General features: G+C 38.6%; 1 protein-coding gene across 4 annotated transcripts in view; it reads left to right on the forward strand.

Moving 5' to 3' along the window:
• Positions 1-20,669, forward strand: part of Usp9x (ubiquitin specific peptidase 9 X-linked) — a 162,091-nt gene that overhangs the window by 125,876 nt on the left and 15,546 nt on the right. For all 4 annotated transcript variants that reach the window (XM_045140215.1, XM_045140214.1, XM_045140217.1 and 1 more), the window contains 8 exons: positions 290-510; positions 5,309-5,499; positions 10,759-10,932; positions 13,471-13,612; positions 15,637-16,390; positions 16,765-16,888; positions 18,370-18,595; positions 19,732-19,861. In XM_045140215.1, coding sequence (XP_044996150.1) covers positions 290-510; positions 5,309-5,499; positions 10,759-10,932; positions 13,471-13,612; positions 15,637-16,390; positions 16,765-16,888; positions 18,370-18,595; positions 19,732-19,861 — 1,962 coding nt within the window. The remainder of the gene's footprint in view (positions 1-289; positions 511-5,308; positions 5,500-10,758; positions 10,933-13,470; positions 13,613-15,636; positions 16,391-16,764; positions 16,889-18,369; positions 18,596-19,731; positions 19,862-20,669) is intronic.

Below are 20,669 nucleotides of genomic sequence, written 5' to 3' on the forward strand. Positions count from 1 at the left end.
CTCCTACATCTGCTTCTCAAGTGCTGAGATTAAAGGCGTGTGTCACCACACCCAGCTTTGAATAAAAGAAGCAACACTGGCTAAAATATGGGTTTCTAGATAAATGGTAAAAGTGTGCAGTGTTGTTGGTTGCCTAGATATATCTCTCTAGGGAGAAATGCCAAGTGAGAACTTGGCCTTTGGTGATGGCTTGGGTAGTGGAGTTATTGCAGTTAACATTGTTGCCTCAAGCTGTATCTATTTCAAGTTAACAAAATGGTTGTATTCATGCTATATAACTTCTTCTCAGCTTGTGAAGCACTTACTGAGTGGGAATATCTGCCACCTGTTGGACCTCGCCCACCTAAAGGATTTGTGGGGCTGAAAAATGCTGGTGCTACTTGTTACATGAATTCTGTGATTCAGCAACTCTACATGATTCCCTCCATCAGGAATGGTATTCTTGCAATTGAAGGCACAGGTAGTGATGTAGATGATGATATGTCTGGGGATGAGAAGCAAGACAATGAGGTAAATTTTATTTCTGTTTTCTGTGTTTGAGGTTCTGAATATGGCAAGAGACACTGTTTCTCAAGAAAGTGTATAATCATTCCTCAGTAATCACAGGAGATGGTCCAAGACCCCATTCCACCCCCTAAGGATGTCAAGATCCATTTATCAAGTAGTCTGCATAAAACCTACACATATCCTCCTGTATACTTTGTAGCATATGCAAATGATTTATAGTACCTCATACAGTATAAATGCTGTTGTTACATTGCATAAGGAATAAAGACAAGGAAAGGTGGCTATGTGTTTGATGCAAATGCAGTTTTTCCCCCAATTTTTTTTATTTATTTATTTTTTTTTTTTTTGGTGAATCCATAGATGTAGAATCAGTGTATGGGAAGAGCAGACTGGTGTGCTTGCTTTCATCAAATTTCAAAATATATTTGAAAATTGGAATTGGGATAGACTCACCCACTTGGACCCTCTTTATGTGGTATATGTCTCTTAATGCAACAGTTGATATGCCCATCTGGTGTTTTTTTTTTTTTTTTTTTTTTAAGTTTTTCGAGGTAGGGTCTCACTCTGGCCCAGGCTGACCTGGACTTCACTATGTAGTCTCAGGGTGGCCTCAAACTCACAGCTACCTTCCTACCTCTGCCTCCCAAGTGCTGGATTAAAGGTGTGCGCCATCATGCCCGGCTTTCCCATCTGTTTTATATATTTATATTTTCTGTGTTTGATACAATTTGGAGTTTAAATAATTGTTTAAGTTATATTTGCTTTTCTTCTACCCACCCTCCCATTTGAAACAGTCTCAGAATGTAGTTCAAACTGACCTAGGACTCAAGGTTTTCTGGCCTTAGTTGCCTAGTGCTGGGATTCCAGTGTGTACCACTACACTTGGCTACATTTTTACTTGTATCTGTGCTTGGTTGTAGGTGATATTTTTATTTCCCCTAGTCCATGGTTGTTCTTGCTTAGTAAACTCCTCTCTACTTAAAAGTAGTGTTGGGCTGGAGAGATGGCTTAGCGGTTAAGCGCTTGCCTGTGAAGCTTAAGGACCCTGGTTCGAGGCTCGGTTCCCCAGGTCCCACGTTAGCCAGATGCACAAGGGGGCGCACGCGTCTGGAGTTCGTTTGCAGAGGCTGGAAGCCCTGGCACGCCCATTCTCTCTCTCTCCCTCTATCTGTCTTTCTCTTTGTGTCTGTTGCTCTCAAATAAATAAATTTAAAAAAAAGTAGTGTTGTGTGTTCTTGAGATAAAATGTAGGCTGCCTACAGAGGAGCCAGTGCAGAGTAATGCAATGAAAAACATAGGTGATAGTAGCAGGTGAAAATTGACAAAACTATGATAAGGCTCTTCAAAAAAAAGAATGGGGCAAGACTGAACTTGTGATCATGTTTGTACTCCCTCTACATTTCTTTATTTTTGTGTTCTTTTTTTCTGTTTGTAGTGTTAGTGGAAAAAGATGGCCAGGGTGTATTCTCATTGTAGTAAAGGATGTACTTTGTAAATGATACTTTGTACTTTTCCATACTTTCAGTTATCAAACCTGGTTTTGTTTGAAGAAATAGTTTCCTGCTTATGGGGCTTGTAAAACATGCTTGTCTCCATTCTGAACACTGAACCACATAATCCAGGGATTAGGAAGTAAGCATTTTTCCTTAAAGAAATTTACTAGAGGATGCTTGTATCCTCTAATAAGTAGATACTATTTCTTTGCTAAAAATCTCAGAACAAGACATTCACTTAATTTTAAACAATTAAATTTTCCTCTGTTGGCCTTAAGCTAATGACCCTTGGTAATCACATATCTATCTATCTATCCATCCATACATACATACATACATACACAGATACATATACATACACACACATATCTTGGTTTTTGTTTGTTTCTGAGACTCCTTCTATGTTGCCAAGGCTGGCTGCAAACTCTTAGGCTCAGGTGATCCTCCTGGTGCAGCCTCCCAACTAGCTGGAATGACAGGCACACATTGTAGCACCTTGCTGTATTGTTTTTTTTTTCTCAAGGTGGTAAAATATTCATGACCTTAAATGTACTTACAATTCCAGCATTCTGCCTCTCGACTTTATACCTACTATACCTTCCTCTTAATTCCTCTTCTCCCTCATTTTTTTTTCTAGCTTCCTGGCCTCTTCTCTTAACCATAGTTTAATAATATAAAGTTAAATGGCATTAACTACATTCATATTACTGTTCACCATCACCACTGTGTCCAGAACTCTTTACATCTTGTAAAGTAGAAACTTTGTCCTCATTAAACAACTCTTCTCCCTGACCCTATCCCAGCCCTTGACCACCACCATATTTTTTGTCTTTTATGAATTTGTCTAAGTGGAATTATATGATATTTGACCTTCTGTGGGTGACTTGCTTTATTTTTTAACAATAGTGTGGGCTAGCCTGGAATTAGTGATCCTCCTGCCTGCTGAATAATTGGATATATGTAGGACATTTTCCTTATCCATTCGTCTGTCAGCTGACTCTTAGGTTACTAACTCATTTTCACTACTGTTAATACAGCTACTATACAAACAAATATACAAAAATCTTTTGGCTGAGGAGATGCTTAAGGGATAAAATGTTTGTGCATGTGTGAGGACCAGGACCAGCATTTGGATCCTCAGCACCAACATAAATGCTGGGAGGAGCAACTAGTGTGTAATCCCAGAGTTCCAGGGACAGAGGCTAGGGAATCTACAGGGCAAGCTAAATGGATTCCAAATCAGTGAACTTTAGGTTTAGGTAAGAGACCATGCCTCAGTAAAGTGAAGAGCTATTGAGAAAGACATATGATACTAACCTCTAGCCTCCATACATGTGCTTACATAATGTGTGCCCACATGCACACCACATACAAGCACACACAAACACATAAATAAAAAAGGTTCTTATTGACAACTTCCATACATACAATTTATATACCCTGATCAGAATCCCCTCCTTTGTCCCTTCCCATATTCCTCCTCTAATAAACCCCTTCTTTCCAACTAATCCCCACCATTGAACTTCTTCTTTCCTACTAGTACCTCTGAGATATTGATGTCTTTTTCTCCCTCATAGTATACAGATCTTGTATAGGTATTGTCAGCCACTATAAGGCCATGAATGCAATAGCCACTTTGTGTATGGAAGCGGGGAGAGAAAGTGTGCAGGAGGGCCTCCAGCCATTGCAAATGAACTGCAGGTGCATGTAACCACTTTGTCTATCTGGCTTTATGTGGGTACTGGGGAATAGAACTTGGATCATTAGGATTTGCAGGCAAGCACCTTAACCACTGAGACATTTTTCAAGCCCCTACTTGAGTTATTAACAACTTCCATGATTATAAATAATATCCCATGGTAATGTCCCCTAATTGAGTTTTTGAGGTAGTATATGTTGTTTGTAGAAATCTCCTTAAATCTTTTGTGCATTTTTAGTTGAGTTGTGTTAAATTTGGTAGTAAGTGTTAAGTTTTAGAAGTCCTCTCTATATTCTGGATTTTGCGGGGAGGGGGGGGTTTCAAGGGAGGGTCTCAATTTAGTATAGGCTGATCTGGAACTCACTCTGTAGCTCTAGGCTGGCCTCAAACACACAGTAATCCTCCTACTTCTGCCTACAGAGCACTGGGATTAAAGGCATGTACCACCATACCCGGCTCTATATTCTCTATTTTAATCCCTTATCAGATAAGTGATTTGCAGATATTTTCTCCTGTTGTATGAATTGCCTGCTGGTAGTTTTATTTGCACAAAATTTTTCATTTTTATGAGGCCCAGTTCATTGTCTGTGCTTTTGTTGTCATAACTAATAAATTATTACCAAATTCAGTGTCTGAAAACTTTTCCCTTAGGTATTCTTCTTTTTTTTTTTTTTTTTTTTTTTTTGTTTTGTTTTTTCTTTTTGGTTTTTCGAGGTAGGGTCTCACTCTGGTCCAGGCTGACCTGGAATTAACTCTGTAGTCTCAGGGTGGCCTTGAACTCATGGCGATCCTCCTACCTCTGCCTCCAGAGTGCTGGGATTACAGGCGTGTGCCACCACGCCCGGCTCCCTTAGGTATTCCTGAAAAGGTTTATTGTTTGAGCTCTTGGGTGCATTATGAGTTGATTTTGTATATAATGTTAGGTATAATGATCCAGCTTCATTCTTTTTGTTTTTCTTTTGGTTTTCCTGTGCCATTTGCTAAAGAGCACTACTACTATTAATGTATATATTTCATTGAATGTCTACAGTTTTGAGCACTTTTTTTTTTTTCAAGGTAGGGTTTCACTGTAGCCCAGGCCGACCTGGAATTCACTCTGTAGTCTCAGGGTGGCCTGGCACTCACGGTGATCCTTCTACCTCTGCCTCCCCAGTGCTTGGACTAAAGGCATGAGCCATCATGCCTGGCTTAAGTTCTGAGCACTTTTATCATCTCATAATCCTATTCTCCCCACTTACACAAGAACACTAGTGCTTAGAAAGTGAAGCAGTTTTTGCTTCACCAAAATCACTTAAATTATGAGTAGTAGAATCTGAGTTTGTGTCCAGTTTAATTTAGTTTAATCACTAGACTAGTTCTTACCTTGCTAGATATATTAATGGTATTTATATTAGCTACCTCTAGATTACATGATCAGAATTTTAACTTATAATAATATGAAATGGTGGAAATAAACACCAATGAAAGTTAAATCTTAGAAATTAAAGGTTAAATGCTTTGGAAATATAATAGAAGGACAAATCATATGACCGCTAACTAGATTGTCTCTTAACTGCACTTCAGATTAAATCATTAATGACTTTTGGTTTTGTTTTTGTTTTCTTTCTAGAGCAATGTTGATCCCAGGGATGATGTATTTGGATATCCTCAACAATTTGAAGACAAACCAGCATTAAGTAAAACAGAAGATAGGAAAGAGTACAACATTGGTGTTCTAAGACATCTTCAGGTGATCTTTGGTCATTTAGCTGCTTCTCGACTTCAATACTATGTGCCCAGAGGATTTTGGAAACAGTTCAGGTAAAATATTTACTAAAACTTGATGAATATCTCATACTTCCAAGGCACATATTACATCTTTATATTTAATATTCCCACTGTCCTTAAATTTTCTTCCTGATGTTGCCCATAAAAGAGAAAATGTCAGGCTGGAAAAGAATGCTCAGTGGTTAAAATCACCTGCTTGCAAAGCCTGACTGAGTTCGATCCCCTGTACCCATGTAAAGACAGATATACAAAGTGGCACATGCATGTGGAGTTCACTCTATACTTTTTTTTAATTTATTTTTTAATTTTTATTAGCATTTTCCATGATTATAAAAAAAATCCCATGGTAATTCCCTCCCTCCCCCACACACACTTTCCCCTTTGAAATTCCATTCTCCATCATATTACCTCCCCATCACTATCATTGTACTTACATATATACAATATCAACCTATTAAGTACCCTCCTCCTTTCCTTTCTCTTCCCTTTATGTCTCCTTTTTAACTTACTAGCCTCTGCTACTAAGTATTTTCATTCTCATGCAGAAGCCCAATCATCTCTGTAGCTAGGATCCACATATGAGAGAGAACATGTGGCGCTTGGCTTTCTGGGCCTGGGTTACCTCACTTAGTATAATACTTTCCAGGTCCATCCATTTTTCTGCAAATTTCATAACTTCATTTTTCTTTACTGCTGAGTAGAACTCCATTGTTTAAATGTGCCACATCTTCATTATCCACTCATCAGTTGAGGGACATTTAGGCTGGTTCCATTTCCCAGCTATTATAAATTGATCAGCAATAAACATGGTTGAGCACGTACTTCTAAGGAAATGAGATGAGTCCTTTGGATATATGCCTAGGAGTGCTATAGCTGAGCCATATGGTAGATCAATCTCTAGCTGTTTTAGGAACCTCCACACTGATTTCCACAATGGCTGGACCAGATTGCATTCCCACCAGCAGTGTAGAAGGGTTCCTCTTTTTCCACATCCCTGCCAACATTTATGATCATTTGTTTTTATGATGGTGGCCAATCTGACAGGAGTGAGATGGTATCTCAATGTAGTTTTAATCTGCATTTCCCTGATGACTAGTGACGTAGAACATTTTTTTAGATGCTTATATGCCATTCATATTTCTTCCTTTGAGAATGCTCTATTTAGCTCCATAGCCCATTTTTTGATTGGCTTGTTTGATTCCTTATTATTTATCTTTTTGAGTTCTTTGTATATCCTAGATATTAATCTTCTATCAGATATATAGCTGGCGAAGATTTTTTCCCATTCTGTAGGTTGCCTCTTTGCTTTTTTCACTGTGTCCTTTGCAGAGCAAAATATTTGTAATTTCATGAGGTCCCAGTGATTAATCTGTGGTTTTATTGCCTGAGCAATTAGGGTTGTATTCAGAAGTCTTTGCCAAGACCAACATGTTGAAGGGTTTCCCCTACTTTTTCCTCTAGCAGTTTCAGAGTTTCAGGTCTGATGTTAAGGTCTTTAATCCATTTGGACTTAATTTTTGTGCATGGCGAGAGAGAAGAATCTATTTCCATCCTTCTACAGATATATATCCAGTTTTCCCAACACCATTTGCTGAAGAGGCTGTCTTTTTCTCCAATGAGTATTTTGGGCATTTTTATCGAATATCAGGTGGCTATAGCTACTTGGGCTTAACATTTGGGTCCTCTATTCTGTTCCACTGATCTACATGTCTGTTTTTGTGCCAGTACCACACTGGTTTTATTACTATGGCTCTGTAGTATAGGTTAAAATCAGGTATGGTGATACCACCAGCCTTATTTTTGTTGCTCAGTATTATTTTAGATATTCAAGGTCTTTTGTGATTCCAAATGAATTTTTGGATTGTTTTTTCTATTTCCATGAAGAATGCTTTTGGAATTTTGATAGGGATTGCATTAAATGTGTAGATTGCTTTTGGTAAGATTGCCATTTTCACAATATTGATTCTTCCAATCCAGGAACAAGGGATGTTTATCCACTTTCTAGTGTCTTCTGCAATTTCTCGCTTGAGTGTTTTAAAGTTCTCAATTGTAGAGATTCTTTACTTCCTTGATTAGGTTTATTCCAAGGTACTTTTTTTTTTTAATGCAGTTGTGAATGGGAGTGATTCTCTGATTTTATCCTCTGTGTGTTTGTTCTTAGCATATATGAAGGCTACTGACTTCTGTGTATTTGTATCCTGCTTCACTGTATACTTTTAAATAAAAATATTTGAGATAGGGAGAGAAAAACTTATCATAGTAAGGGGAATAAGATTCTTTATTAATGTTTGTTGGTGGGTTGGTCTCTCTAGGTGGGGTCTTGCTGTAGCCCAAGCTGGCCTTGAAATCACAATTCTTCTACCTCTGCCTCCTAGGTGTGGGATTAAAGGTGTTGCCACCATGCCCATCTTGTTAATTCTTAAATTCATTAAAAAATCACTCATTTATAAGATACTAAGTGATGCTGTGATATATAAAGGGTCAGCATTTTATGTGTTCTCAGGGTGGCCTTGAACTCATGGTGATACTCCTACCTCTGCCTCCCAAGTGCTGGGATTAAAGGCATACGCCATCATGCCCAGCTCTCAAATGATTTTTACTGGTATTTTTTTTTTAAATCAGAATCCAAATGTGGTCCATATACCACAAATAGCTAATAATGACTTTTTTTTAGCTTTGTTTATTTTATTTTTTTTTTTTTTTTTTTTTTTTTTTTTGAGGTAGGGTCTTACTCAAGTCCAGACTCACCTGGAATTCACTACGTAGTGTCAGGCTGTCTTTAAACTCACAGTGATCCTCCTACCTCGACCTCCCAAGTTCTGGGATTAAAGGTGTGCACCACTACACCCAGCACTAATAATGACTTTTAAGTCACTTTTAGTGTGTTCTTTTTCCCCTATAGAAAATAGAGTGAAGGACAGCTAGTTTACTCTGCAGATTTTGTTTTTTATTAATACTGCTTCAAGGTACTGGGGATATACTTTAGTGGAAACAATTGCATTTCTTCACCTTCCCTATAAGTATACTTCTCAGATTTCTTCAAATCCACTACTTCATACTACAGTGACCACATACACGCACACAACCCCACCCCTACCAGCAAACATATCAAGTTCCCTTCATTTCCCTAATTATGCCCTTGTTTAATCTGTACCTAGTAGCTTACATGCTTCACCACCCTCATAGGTCTGCGTGGTGATTTTAGTCTCATCACCCAGCATACTCCCCAGTTATCAGACTATTTTCCCCCTTCCTTTATCTCTTCTGCCATAAAGCTTTTAGTATCTGTTCCTGCTCCACCAAAGTACTCCATACTTTCTGAGGTTTTTAATCTTAGTTTGTTACTAAGTTACTGTTGTTGTTCTTGTATTTTTCTGTTTAATGTTCATGAGTTTTATTTTGGTGAATTTGGTTTTGTTGTTGAGGTAGGTTTGTAACTCAGGCTTACCCTGAACTCTATTTATTTATTTAGAGAGGGGGGGGGGGGAGAGTACGGTCGCTCCAGGCCCTCCAGCCACTGCAAACGAGCTCCAGACACATGTGCCACCTTGTACATCTGGCTTATGTAGGTCCTGGGGAATCGAACTGAGGACCTTTAGCTTTGCATGCAAGTGCCTTAACCACTAAGCCATCTCTCCAGCCCATGACCCTGAACTCTTGATCTTTCACGCAGCTTCCTGAGTGCTGGGATTATAAGCATTGTGATACAATACTGGTCATTTTCTTATGATGGCTTTGCTGCTTTCTACTCTTTATTAGTGGAGCTCACAATTGGTCATTTTGAAGTTTTTATTTTTTGCTTGCTTATGGTATAGTGTATGCATAAGTGTATGTGCACATGCAGATGCACACAACCTGTATATGCTCATGTGGAGGCCAGAGGAAAATACTAGCTATCCTTTTACTGTAGCAGTTTAAGACTGAGTCTTTCAGTGAACCTGGACCTGTTGCTTTATCAGACCCATCTCAGGCCCTTGTACTTGCACATCGAGTGCTCTTATCCACTGAGTTATTTCCTCAGCCCCACAATTATTATTTCTTAATGTGTGTTTGTTCTCTTATGATTAGATTCAGGTGTGAGTTGAAGGAGAAGAGTAAGAAAATACATTAATAATGATAGTCTTCTCACTTTGTATACATGGTATCCATTCATTTAGTTAGGATAACAACTTTTTTTGGTTTTTCATGGTAGGGTCTCATTCTAGCCCAGGCTAACCTGGAATTCACTATGGAGTCTCAGGCTGGCCTCAAACTCACAGTTATCCTCCTACCTCTGCCTCCCAAGTGCTGAGATTTAAAGTGTGTGCCACTATGCCTGGCATTAAAAACATTTTCATTTATTTGTATAGGGAAAGAGAAAATGGGACCCTTGCCACTCACTTCAAACTCCAGATCCATGTGCCAATTTGTGAATTTAGCTATATGTAGGTACTGGGGAATTTAATCTTAGGCCATTAGGCTTTGCAAGCAATCAACTTTAATTACCAAACCCAGCCCTGCAGGTTACATTATGTATGTCTGTTATTCAGTAAAGACAACACCAGATATCATAGCTTTTCAGCAGGCTCTGGGCTTGAGCAGTGGCACTTCTAAATTTGTGATGCATGTGAGTGAGTTTGTTTTTGCAGGATTGGTTTGCCTAATGTAAGACTCAGATTATTCAAAAGAGATTGACTTGAGAACAAATCAAACTTTTCCCCTTATTTTTTTGGGGGGGGGTTCGAGGTAGGGTCTCACACTAGCCCAGGCTGACCTGGAATTCACTATGTAGTCTCAGGCTTTGAACTCATAGCAATCCTTCTACCTCAGCCTCCCTAGTGCTGGCATTAAAGGCATGTGCCATCACGCCCAGGTTAAACCTTTTTTTTTTTTTTTTTTTCCACTTGGGAAAATCAATTTAATGAAGAGTAAGTAGATACATGCTTTTATTGTCAATAATCTGAAATTTATCAAAATGAATAGCTGACATCCATGTAAGATCCACCACCTCATTTTAATAGCATCTTTAGCTGGGTTCAAGATGCATATCACATTGCCTGAAACAACTACACTTCTTGGAGGCATATAATCCATCAGCCACATCAGAGGTTTGGAACAGTTCTTTACTACTGGAATACTACTTGTATTATGAGTCTCACTGTCCTCACTACACATTGTTTTCTGTTTTGTTTTTTTTTTCTACTTGCTCACATAGTCTGTTATCATTTATCGGTTGCCTTGCCTCTTCCCCCTAGAAAATATAATGTATATATCATGTCATTTGTTACCTGATTTCTTCCTTTCATTTCTTAGGCTGTGGGGTGAGCCTGTTAACCTGCGTGAACAACATGATGCTTTAGAATTTTTTAATTCACTGGTGGATAGTTTAGATGAAGCTTTAAAAGCCTTAGGACATCCAGCTATGCTAAGTAAAGTTTTAGGAGGTTCCTTTGCTGATCAGAAGATTTGCCAAGGCTGTCCACATAGGTAAGTTCTATTTATGTAGTAAAAGTCTATATAGTACTATTGCATTCTAATAAAAGTAAAATTTTGGGAGTGGGGAGATGTTTCAGTAAATAAAAGTACTCCACTGCTCAAGCTGGAGTTCAGTTCCTGGGTGCCACATAAATCAGAAGTCCTGATGGACTGTGTAATCCTAACACCCTGGTGGTAACATTGACAGCAATATGGGAGAGAGACAGGAGAATATCCCAAAAGTTTATGGTAAGCACAACAAAGAACAATACAGCAAAGAGACAACAGTAAGAAACCGTGCCTCAAATGAGGGGGAACAGTCAAGGACCAACCTGAAAGTTGTCCTCTGACCTCCACACACAAGTGCCATGGCACACATGCATGCACACATACTCACGCTTAATTTACAAAAAAAAAAAATAGTAAGACTCTTACTGGCACTTAAACAAAAATGGAATATAGGGCTAGGGAGATAGCTCAGTAGTTAAAGGCACTTCTTGGTTGCAAGGCCTGGGATCAATTCCCCAAACTTCATGTAAAGCCAGTTGCAAAAAGTGGCGTAAGCATCTGGTATTCGTTTGCAGTAAGAGACCCTAGTGAACCCATACACATATATAAATAAATAATTTCTTAGCCAGGCATGGTGACACACACCTTTAATCCCAGCATGTGGGAGGCAGAGGTAGGAGGATCACTGTGAGTCCAAGGCCACCCTGAGACTACATAATGAATTCCAGGTCCGCCTGGGCTAGAGTGAGACCCTACCTCGAAAATCCAAAAACTAAAATAGAAGTAAATAAATAAAATTATTTAAAATGGAATGTGCCACCATTTATTAATGCCTACAACTGAATGAATTGTATACTGTGCATAATTGGTAACTGTTTGATTCTTGGTTTGTTTTGTCAGATAACTTTTTATTACTTTTACTTGGCTTAATTTCTTACTACTGCTGGGCATGATAGCGTACATCTTTAATCCCAGCACTCGAGAGGCAGAGGTAGGAGGATCGCCGTGAGTTCGAGGCCATCCTGAGACTACATAGTGAATTCCAGGTCAGCCCCTGAGCTAGAGTGAGACCCTACCTCGAAAAAAAAAAAAAAGAATAAACATAGATTTTTAAACTTATTTCACTTATGTTATCTGTTAATGATGAGTTGCAAAATATGTAAGATGGCATCTTACACAAGCCAAACAAAACTGTTTCTCTGTGATCATAGGCTGAGTTTGTCTATGGATAATGGAAGCATTTTGTTTTTGAACATAAAAGTTAATGATTAGAAAGAAGACTATGTAAATGAGGGGTTATAATCTTAGCATTCACTTATAATTTGGCATGTATTGTTTGCTGAGCCTGAGCAACTTTGGGTTCACTGACAAAATTTTTTACATCAAGCAAGTAATAAAATTGCCATTTTAACTTCTTTTTTTTTTTTTTTTCTTATTTTCTTTCAGGTTTGGGTTCTTTTTGTGTTTTGGGTTTTTTTGTTGTTTTGTTTTGTTTTTCAAAGTAGGGTCTTACTCTAGTTCAGGCTGGCCTCAAGCTAAGGGCGATCCTCCTACCTCTGCCTCCCAAGCGCTGTGATTAAAGGTGTGTACCACCACACCTATTTTTTGTTTTGTTTTTGTTTTTGTTTTTGTTTTGGGGGCAGGTTCTTGCTCTATATAGTCCAGGCTGACCTGGAATTCCCTTTGTAGTCTCAGGGTGGCCTCAAACTCATGGCAATCCTCCTACCTCTACCTCTCAAGTGCTGCAATAAAAGACATGCACCATGACACCCAGCTTCTTTCTTTTAATTACTGTTAGAGTAGTCAACTTTCTGGTCATCTGTTTCTATGAGTCCTTAAAGTAAATTTGTTTTCTTTACCCAGTGAAATTTGTTTCAGGACGTTATCTTGAAGTCAGATCCTTAGTGCCTGACCAGCAACTTAATAAGTCTTGTTTGGGCCAGGTGTGGTGGCCTTTAATTCAAGCCCTTGGGAGGCAGAGGTAGGAGGATTGCTGAGAGTTTGGGGCCAGCCTGAGACTACGGAGTGAGTTCCAAGTCAGACGGGAGTATGGACTTAATCCATCCTGTCATGTGTTTCTATAAAGTTATTTGAACATGCTCTCTTAATCATGGACTCTCCATCTACTTTTGCTAGATTGGCAGAATTGAGTAATTGGCCAGAAACTATGATTTCTGTTTATATACAAACCTCAGTATCAACCTAAAATCAACAGAGGAAATTTGAAACCCGCAAACAGAAAGAACTGGCTTCAAAATTCTGTTTGATCAAGTTAACCTTTTTTAACCCATTTCTTTAAAGTGAGAATGGTGATAATTCTCTAGCAAGTTGATCATGAAGGCAAAGAATGTAGCACATGGAGTATATATGCTAACCCTAATATACTGACTCACACAGGTTAAATAAATGCTATTGCTGTTGGTAGGATTCTGCGACTTACCAGGTTCATATTATAAAAATTGCAAATTTAATTAAGTACATAACTAAATAACATGTTTAAGAAACTAAAGAATTTTTTTGATGATTTCTTAATATTTGTAGGTACGAATGTGAAGAATCTTTTACGACTCTGAATGTAGACATTAGAAATCACCAAAATCTTCTTGATTCTTTGGAACAGTATGTCAAAGGAGATTTATTAGAAGGGGCAAATGCGTATCATTGTGAAAAATGTAATAAAAAGGTATGGATTATCTGAATTTCATTTAAATAGGATATTTAATGATTTTCAATTAAGTTTTTTTGTTCATTTTCCTTTTTTAAAATACTTTTTAAAACTTTATTTATTTATTTAAGAGAGAGAAAGAGGAAGGGGGAAGAGAGAGAGAATAGATGTGCCAGGGCCTCCAGCTACTGTAAACAAACTCCACATTTATGCGTCACCATCTGGCTTACGTGGATCCTGGGAAATCAAACCTGGGTCCTTTGGCGTTGCAGGCAAGCGCCTTAACCACTACACTACCTCTCCAGCCCTTTTTGTTCATTTTCAAAATACACACTTTTTATTCTCTACCCTACTTGGTTGTAGTGATAACAGAAAAATAGTCAAGGTGATAACTGATTTTGAAGTCTTATCAGAAAGAGGTAAAAAATAGTTACAGACAGGCTAGAAAAAATGAAATTGTAATAGCTTATTATCACATTTACAAAACATTTTTCCTCTTATGTCCAGTGTTCCTTGCCAGGGCCCTTAATTTAATTACATTGAGATTTCTTTTACCACCTAATAAAGTTTGGTTTTTTGAGGTAGTGTCTTGCTCTAACCCAGGCTGACCTGGAATTCACTATGTAGTCTCAAGGTAACCTTGAACTCATAGCAGTCCTGCCTCTGCCTTCTGAGTGCAGGAATTAAAGGTGTGCACCAGCACTTCCCGCCTGATAAAGTTTTTATCTTTGAAAACTGAGCTGTACTTTGGGAAAGACTACTCACCTACATGCATACTAATCCATATGTATCTTTTATGGCTTCCAAACATTCTCACCTTAAAAGAACCCATGTTGTTTGGCCTTCACACCATTTAAAGAAGTTTTAGTCTGAAGATTCAAATGGTGAGCTATGTATACTGTCTGCCACCTTCAACTTTTGTCTCATAAGACAAGCTACTTAAGTTTTATTGATACCTACTTGAAAGAGTTGAGGATTAAATGCTGCTACTTGTGTATCACTTAATACTAACTGGCAACTAACTGTCCAGTAAGTGATAGCTGATGATGAAGGTGGCTCACAGTGTGCCACCTTCATTAGAAAAATACTAAATATCAAGTGGTAATGGCTAGATAGCAAGGACAGTATAGAACTTAGGCAACAAGTAATGTCTATCACTATTTTTTCAATTTATAATAAGTAGCATAATTTCTATAATATTAACTAATATTTACATCAACCAAGAAAATTACCTTATGTTTATTATCTTGAATTTGTTTAGCAATCCGACTATGTCTTACAAGAACTTGATAGTGCCATCTAAGAGCTTGCTTGAAGCCACGCATTATAGTTCACCCCTGTTATCTCGGTACAGAGGAGGCTTAGGGCAGGGGCAGAGGAGTTACCATGAGTTCCAGACCAGCAAAAACTACGGTGTGAGACCTTGTTTCAGGAAAAAAGAAGCTGGTGTGGTGGCACGTGCCTTTAGTCCAAGAGTTCAAGGCCACCCTAAGACTACATAGAGAATTTCAGGTCAGAGTCGGGCATGGTGGCACATGCACTTGGGAGGCAGGGGTAGGAGGATTGCCATGAATTCAAGGCCACCCTGAGATTACATAGTAAATTCCAAGTCAGCCTGAGCTAGAGTGAAACCCTACCTCGAAAAATCAAAAAAAAAAAAAAAAAAAAAAAAGGAGAATTTCAGGTCAGCCTGGGCTAGAGCGAGACCCACCTTGAAAAACAAACAAAAAAGAAAGTAAAAAGCAAGGAAAACATAAAAATAATTTGCTTGATCCAGGTCTGTTGGTATAGACTTGTACTCTCAGCTACTCAGGAGGCTGAGGCAGGAAAAATCACAATTTCAAAGCCAGCATGAGAAATTTAGTGAAATCTATGTGAAAATAAAAATGAGGGTAGGGTTTGGAGAGATAGCTCAGAGTAGGACATTTGCCTAGCATGTGCGCACCTAAAAAAAAAAGATAGTTTACTTGGATTGTTTTGTTACGGTTTTTGTTTGCTTTTTGCAGTGGATTGTATGTGGTAATTTTCTCTATTGATTTTAGGTTGATACTGTAAAGCGCTTGCTAATTAAAAAATTACCTCCTGTTCTTGCTATCCAACTCAAACGATTCGACTATGACTGGGAAAGAGAATGTGCAATCAAGTTCAATGATTACTTCGAATTTCCTCGCGAGTTAGACATGGAACCTTACACAGTTGCAGGTGTTGCTAAGCTGGAGGGAGATAATGTAAACCCAGAAAGTCAATTGATACAACAGAATGAACAATCTGAAAGTGAGACAGCAGGAAGCACAAAATACAGACTTGTGGGTGTGCTTGTGCACAGTGGTCAAGCAAGTGGGGGGCATTATTATTCTTACATCATTCAAAGGAATGGTGGAGATGGTGAAAGAAATCGCTGGTATAAATTTGATGATGGAGATGTAACAGAGTGTAAAATGGATGATGATGAAGAAATGAAAAACCAGTGTTTTGGTGGAGAGTACATGGGAGAAGTATTTGATCACATGATGAAGCGCATGTCGTACAGACGCCAGAAAAGGTGGTGGAATGCTTATATACTTTTTTATGAGCGAATGGACACAATAGACCAAGATGACGAGTTGATAAGATACATATCAGGGCTTGCTATCACCACAAGACCCCATCAGATTGTTATGCCATCAGCCATTGAGAGAAGTGTACGGAAACAGAATGTACAGTTCATGCATAACCGAATGCAGTACAGTTTGGAATATTTTCAGTTTATGAAAAAACTACTTACATGTAATGGTGTTTACTTAAACCCTGCTTCAGGTAAGTGTCAGTAGTTAGTTTCTTAGAAGTAAAGAGTAATTGTAAAATTTCTTAATAGGCATAAGCATGATTTATTTATAAAATAAACTTGTCACTTTAAATGGGTCTAAATTTTGCTTTTGGTTAATCATGCTTAAGATAATATTATACTTAATATGTTTTATCAACAGAGGAACTTTTGAAGCAATTTGGTTTTGATTCATATCATCAGTTTGAAAGATGCTGTGAAAATCAGGAGTAAGAATTATTTAAGTAGCCTAAGAAGGTCTTAATTTTAAACAAACTTAGACCTTCTCAAAAATACAAACATGTTTGAAAGTGGGGCTTGAAAGAAATGTGTGTTTGTTTTTTAAGTATCTTTATTTTATTTATAGGACAAGATCACCTGTCACCCGAAGCAGAAGAAATCACTATGATTAGTATTCAGCTTGCTGCTAGGTTCCTCTTCACTACAGGATTTCACACAAAGAAAGTAATCCGTGGCTCTGCCAGTGATTGGTACCTTGCTTTGGATTTTTATACCTCTTATACTAAGATTTGGTGGGATTCTTTAATCAAAACCAGGAGAGTATTGTTTCAAGTTGGAAGTGCAGAACAAAAGTTGTTGGTAGGCCAGGAGTAGTGGTGTGCTCCTTTAATCCCAGCACTTGGGAGGCCAGCCTGGGCTATAGAGTTAGTTCCAGGTCACCCTGGACTAGAGTGATACCCTACCTCGGAAAAAAAAGGGGGGGCACTTGTTTGCAAAGCCTGCTGGCCTGGGTTTCAATTCCCCAGTGCCCATGTAAAGCCATACATCTGAAATTCATTTGCAGTGGCAAGATACCCTGGAGTATGTTTTCTCTCCCTCCCTCTCACCCTCTCTCTTCTTTCTTTGTGTGTATATGTAAAGATACTTTCCAATATATTTTAAAAATTGTTTGTGTCAGCTGAGCGTGATGGTGCATGCCTTTAATCCCAGCACTCAGGAGGCAGAGGTAGGAGGATCGTGTAAGTTCGAGGCCACCCTGAGAGTACATAGTGAATTCCAGGTCAGCCTGAGCTAGAGACCCTACTTCAAAAAAAAAAGAAAAAAGAAAAAATTTGTGTCGGATGTACTGGCATACAGCTTTAACCTTCAGTGCTCAGGAGGCTGAGGTAGGAGGATTGCTGTGAATTCTAGGCCAGCCTCAGGCTACAAAGAGAGTTTCAGGCCAGCCTGGTCTACAGTGAGACTACCTCAAAGAAACCAAAAGAAAATATTGTTGGTAAAAATAATGAGAGAAATCATACTGAAATAACTGGCCTACCTGCAGCCTCTTTTTTTTTTTTTTTTTTCATAATTCAGAACCTGGCTTCTGCTGCTTTTCACCTTGTCCTGTTTTTGACATACCTGTATACAAAATTAGAAGATGAGATTGAAAAGTTTATTTTTCATGAAATTATTAGATTTTAGCTTCCCTAGGTTAAATCAGGTCATAGATTCAAAGAGTAGAAATAATAATAATAATAATAATGGTTTAAAGTTTATAAAAATATACAGGCCATTATACTACCTTAACAATTTTTTAAAATTTTTATTTATTTAAGAGGCAGAGAGAGAGAATAGGCGCACCAGGGCCTCCAGCCATTGCAAACGAACTCCAGACGCGTGCACCACCTTGTGCATCTGACTTACGTGGGTCCTAGGGAATAGATCCAAGGTCCCTTGGCTTTGCAGGCAAAGGCCTTAACTGCTAAGCCATCTCTCCAGCCCTAATTTAACAATTTTTACTTATCCAGAGGTAAATGTTAAGATAAGGGAAGAAAAAGAGTACTTAGTCATTGAGGTTAAGATTTTGATCCTGGATTAGTGGCCAATACAAGCTTGTACCTATTTTCTAACTCCATAAAACTAGAAGGAATAGCATTTTTTAGAAAAAAAAAAGAAACTTTGTTAAAGAGAAGAAACATAAAAATGATACTGAATCTTAATAGTTACATGTTTTATTTATTTGTTGTAGGTATGATGCATTGTGTATTCTCCTTCGTCACAGCAAGAATGTACGTTTTTGGTTTGCTCATAATGTCCTATTTAATGTTTCAAATCGCTTCTCTGAATACCTTTTGGAATGCCCTAGTGCAGAAGTGAGAGGAGCATTTGCAAAACTTATAGTTTTTATTGCACATTTTTCCTTACAAGATGGGCCATGTCCTTCACCTTTTGCATCTCCTGGACCTTCTAATCAGGTAATTGCACAGCTTTCTAATTATTAAGTGCTTACCAAAAAGTAGTGTTTCTTGGAAGTTGAAGTGAGAAACATATATATATATCTGATGTTTGCCTGAGTGAAACCTATACACACACAACTTGATGTCTGAATTCCACTAAAATTACTACCTAATGGGGCTCAGGAGTTTTCTCAGCGGTTAAAGACCCTTGCTTGCAAAGTCTGCTAGCCCCAGTTCAATCCCCAGCACCCATGTAAAGCCAGGTGCAAAGTGCTGCATGTATCTGACATTCATGTGCAGAAGCAAGAGACACTGGCACTTAGATACACGTAAACGTGTAAATATGTTAAAATTACTGTCTAGTGCTGAGTGTGGTGGTGGCATTGCCACACACCTTTAATTCTAGCACTCCAGAGGCTAAGGTAGGAGGATCACTGAGTCCAAGGCCAGCCTGTTGCTGCAGAGACCCTACCTCCAAACAAACAAAAAGAACTACATAGAAACCCATGTTTAGTTCTTGCCAGAACCTCTTAAAGCCAGACACAAAGTGGAATGGGTCTGTGGTCCCAGAGTGTCTATGGCAGTGGGACATGGGACCAGGAGTTTGGAGCACACAGTGGTAATAACACAAGAGAGGCTATCTGAAAAGAAGGTGGAAGGAGAAAACAGATGCCTATATGTTGTCCTAACTTCCACATGAACCATAGAATATGCAGACATACATAAATACATACATTAGTTAAAAAAAAAATAAAGGATGCGTGTGGTGCACACCTTTCATCCCAGCACTTGGGAGGCAGACGTAGGAGGATCACCATGAGCTTGAGGCCACTCTGAGGCTACATAGTGAATTCCAGGTCAGCCTGGGCTAGAGGGAAACCCTACTATGAAAAACACCCCCCAAAAATTAAGAGTGTACTGTGGCAGGGGGGGGGCGCTCATTGGTAGAGCACTTGCCTAGAATGTGCTAGGCCCTGGGTTCTTTTACAGTCTGTGAATTTGTATTTTCAGTCCTTAAAGAAATGTATGTTTATTTCCAACATAAATGTGCATGTAGCTTTTTTCTTTGTTTCTGTTTTGTTTCTCTTTAATGTCACTTTATTAATAAGATTATATCTGCACCTTTTGAGAAATAGCTTTTTTGTCCTTTGCAGGCCTATGACAACTTAAGCTTGAGTGATCACTTACTAAGAGCAGTACTAAATCTCTTGAGAAGAGAAGTTTCAGAGCATGGACGTCATTTACAGCAGTATTTCAACTTGTTTGTAATGTATGCCAATTTAGGTAAGAAAGAATTTAGGTTTTTATAACCTCTGTTAATTGATTACATTAAATAATGAAGTCATTTAGGTCAAGTGATTATAATCTAGTAGAAACAATTTTTTTCATCAAACCTGTTTTGAATTTTATCTAAATATAGAACTATATATATATTTATTCATGTGTCTAATCTGTAGGGTAAACAGTGAGGTTCTGTGTAATCATGTTTTACCTCCCAAAGCATTAATGTCACATATGGCTGCTTTTTTTTCTTTCTCTCTCCCTCTCCCTCTCCCTCTCTGTCTCTTTGGGGTAGCAGCAAGTTCTCACTCAAGCCCAGGTTGGTCTTGAACTCACAGTGATCCTCCTACCTCAGCCTCTCTACTTCTGGGATTAATGACCTGAGCTATCACACCTGGCTCCTGGCCGCTTTTTGAACATAATTATTCCTAGACCTCATCCCACACTGATTGAATCATAATTCCCAGCCTTACTGAAAGAAATATTTGTATTTCAAATGGTCCCCAGATGGGTTTGATACCACATATTTGGGAGAGGTCTGCAATAAGTTAAAGTAACATAAGAGAATATAAATATTCACTTAGGGTGCTGGGGTGTAGCTCCGTGGTGGAACCACCAAACCAAGAAATCAGCAAAAACAAATGACTTAAGAATTCACATAAAGGGCTGAAGAGATGGCTTAGCGGTTAAGCGCTTGCCTGTGAAGCCTAAGGACCCCGGTTCGAGGCTCGGTTCCCCAGGTCCCACGTTAGCCAGATGCACAAGGGGGCGCACGCGTCTGGAGTTCGTTTGCAGAGGCTGGAGGCCCTGG

The sequence above is a fragment of the Jaculus jaculus genome, chromosome X (assembly GCF_020740685.1).
Source record: "Jaculus jaculus isolate mJacJac1 chromosome X, mJacJac1.mat.Y.cur, whole genome shotgun sequence".
NCBI lineage: Eukaryota > Metazoa > Chordata > Mammalia > Rodentia > Dipodidae > Jaculus > Jaculus jaculus.